General features: G+C 40.3%; 1 protein-coding gene across 1 annotated transcript in view; it reads left to right on the plus strand.

Moving 5' to 3' along the window:
- The first annotated feature begins 1650 nt into the window (after positions 1-1650).
- The window catches only part of LOC119580693 (importin subunit alpha-3-like), a 9252-nt gene continuing 8402 nt past the window's right edge, over positions 1651-2500 (plus strand). The window contains exons 1-2 of the mRNA XM_037928791.1: positions 1651-1693; positions 2278-2453. Of these exons, the coding sequence (XP_037784719.1) occupies positions 1651-1693; positions 2278-2453 (219 nt within the window). The remainder of the gene's footprint in view (positions 1694-2277; positions 2454-2500) is intronic.

The following is a 2500-nucleotide window of genomic DNA, read 5'->3' on the forward strand; positions in this document are numbered from 1 at the left end:
ACATGCAGGTATACATACATACAAGTAGATAATGGTGTGCACATGTATGTCTATGCATGAACACGCGTTAAAGCGCTCGGGGTAAAACAGATTTACACGGCAAGGACTAAATCTATTACTAATAATGGTTAAATATATATAAATTTCTACTTAACGAAGAAAAATTATATTCTTGTGTATATACTATAATAGCTTTTATGTTTGTTATTTTTTTTATCTGAAATCGTTTCCATATATATTTTTTCCTCGATTTTCTTCTTTAACCATCTTCTGTTTCTCCTTCACTGTTTAATCTTCTCATCCATCATCTTTACTTTTTCCTTCTTCTCCTTTTCTTCTTCTCATCTCTCTCTTTTCTTTCTCTTCTTTCTCCTCTTCTTCCTCTTTCTCTTTTTCCTTTTCTCCCTCCCTTTTGTCCTCCTCCTTCTCCCATTTTTACTTCTTCTCATTTTCGGTTTCCTCTTTCTCCATTTCTTCCTCCTCCTTCTTTTCTTTTTTTCTCCTCCTTCTCTTTCTTTTTCTCCTTCTTCACTTTTTTCTGCTTCTACTTCTCCTTCTCCTTATCTTTCTCTTTCTCATTTTCTTCCTTCTCCTCCTCCTCCTCCTCCTCTTCATCACCATCATCATCATCATCATCACATCATCATCATCATCATCATCATCATCATCATCATCATCATCATCATCATCATCATCATCATCATCATCATCATCATCATCATCATCATCATCATCATCATCACCTTCATCCTTTTTCTTCTTTTGCTTCTCCCTCTCCCTTTCCTTCTCTCCTCCCCCCCTTTTCCCTCTTTCTCCATCTCTCTTTCTTCCCCTCCCCTTTTCCTTCTTTCTCCCTCTCTTCTTCTCTCCTTCCCCCCCCCCCTTCCCTCTTTCTGCCCTCCCCTTCTCCCTTTCTCCCCCCCCCCCCTTTTCCCTCTTCCTTCTCTCCTTTCCTCATCTTTTTCCTTTTCTCCTTTCTCCTCTTCTCCCTTCTTCCTTCCTCCCCCTTTTCCCCCTCTTTCTCCATCCCTCCTCCCCCCCTTTTCCCCCTCTTTCTCCATCTCTCCTCCTCTCCTCCCCCCTTTTTTTTTTTTTTTTCCCCCTCTTTCTCCATCTCTCCTCCTCTCCTTTTCCTTCTCTCCTTCTCCCTTCTCCCCTTCTCCTCCCCCCTTCCCTCTTTCTCCCTCTCCCCTCCTTTTCCCCTCTTTCTCCATCTCTCCTCCTCTCCCTGCAGTCCGGAACTACAGCTGGAGGCTGCGTGGGGGTGTACCAAAATAGCCTCAAAAGTGAAAAACCCAACCTGTCGTGGGTAAGTAGATGAAAAAAGGAATGAGTAAATAAAGAGAGGAGAGAGAGAGAGAGAAAGAAGAAGTGAAAGATAGAAAGCAAAGAAAGAGAATGAATGGAGAATGATGTGTAGAATAAAGAATTTGTTATGTGTGTGTGTGTGTGTGTGTGTGTGTGTGTGTGTGTGCTCGTTTTGGTGTGTGATACAGTGGGGGCTGCGTGTGTGTGTGTAATGCCTGGGCTGTCGTCTCCAGTGTCGTGGGTGTAGATGAAAGGAATGAACTTAGAAAACATGAGAGCAAAAAAGAGAAGCAGAAGAATGAAACATAAAAAAAAAGAAATGAAAAATGTGTGTGGGAATAAATGGTATTTATGAGTGTTGGTGGTTGGACCTTTTGGAGGTTGTGTGAGTGTGAAGAAGGTGTTCGTTTTCTTTTGTGTGGTGTTGTAATTTGTTAGTTGTGCGTGTTTTTGTTTATATGTATGTATGATGTGTGTGTGAATGATTAATTAGAAACATAGATACAAAAAATCATATAAATATATACATAAAAATATATAGATAAAAAGCTGCTTATTAATATTAATGAGAATAAATTGATATTATAATAATATTAAGTTTGTATGAAAAAGCTATTAATTTCTTATGTCTTCTAATTTAGTTGTATATATTTTTATATAGTATATATGAATGTATGTATATATTATGATATATATATATATATATATATCTATATATATGTATGTATATGTATATATGTATATATATTATATATATATTTTTTCTTCTTCCTCTCTTTTTTTTCTTTTTTCCCACTACCGTTGAAAGTATGAATAAATATCTTTTTCAGAAAAAAATATTAATAACAAAATATACGTATCATCATCAACATTACCATCACCACCACTGCTTCCTTTACCATCACCACCTCCATAAACACCACCCACCCCCACCACAACCACCACCCACCCCCCTAATCCTCCCACCAGACGCGGGCGCAATCAAGGTCCTCATCCAGCTGCTGAGCTCGAAAAACACGGGCGTGAGAGAGCAGGCGGTGTGGGCGTTGGGGAACATCGTGGGCGACGGACCACAGTGCAGAGACAGGGCCATTGACGAAGGTCTCGTCAAGCCGCTGGTCGGCCTCCTCAGCGTCACCACGCCCGTGAGTCGCGGGGGGACGAGGGGAAGGGAAGGGGAAGAGAGGGGAAG

The sequence above is a fragment of the Penaeus monodon genome, chromosome 14, assembly GCF_015228065.2.
Source record: "Penaeus monodon isolate SGIC_2016 chromosome 14, NSTDA_Pmon_1, whole genome shotgun sequence".
In the NCBI taxonomy this organism is placed as follows: Eukaryota; Metazoa; Arthropoda; class Malacostraca; order Decapoda; family Penaeidae; genus Penaeus; species Penaeus monodon.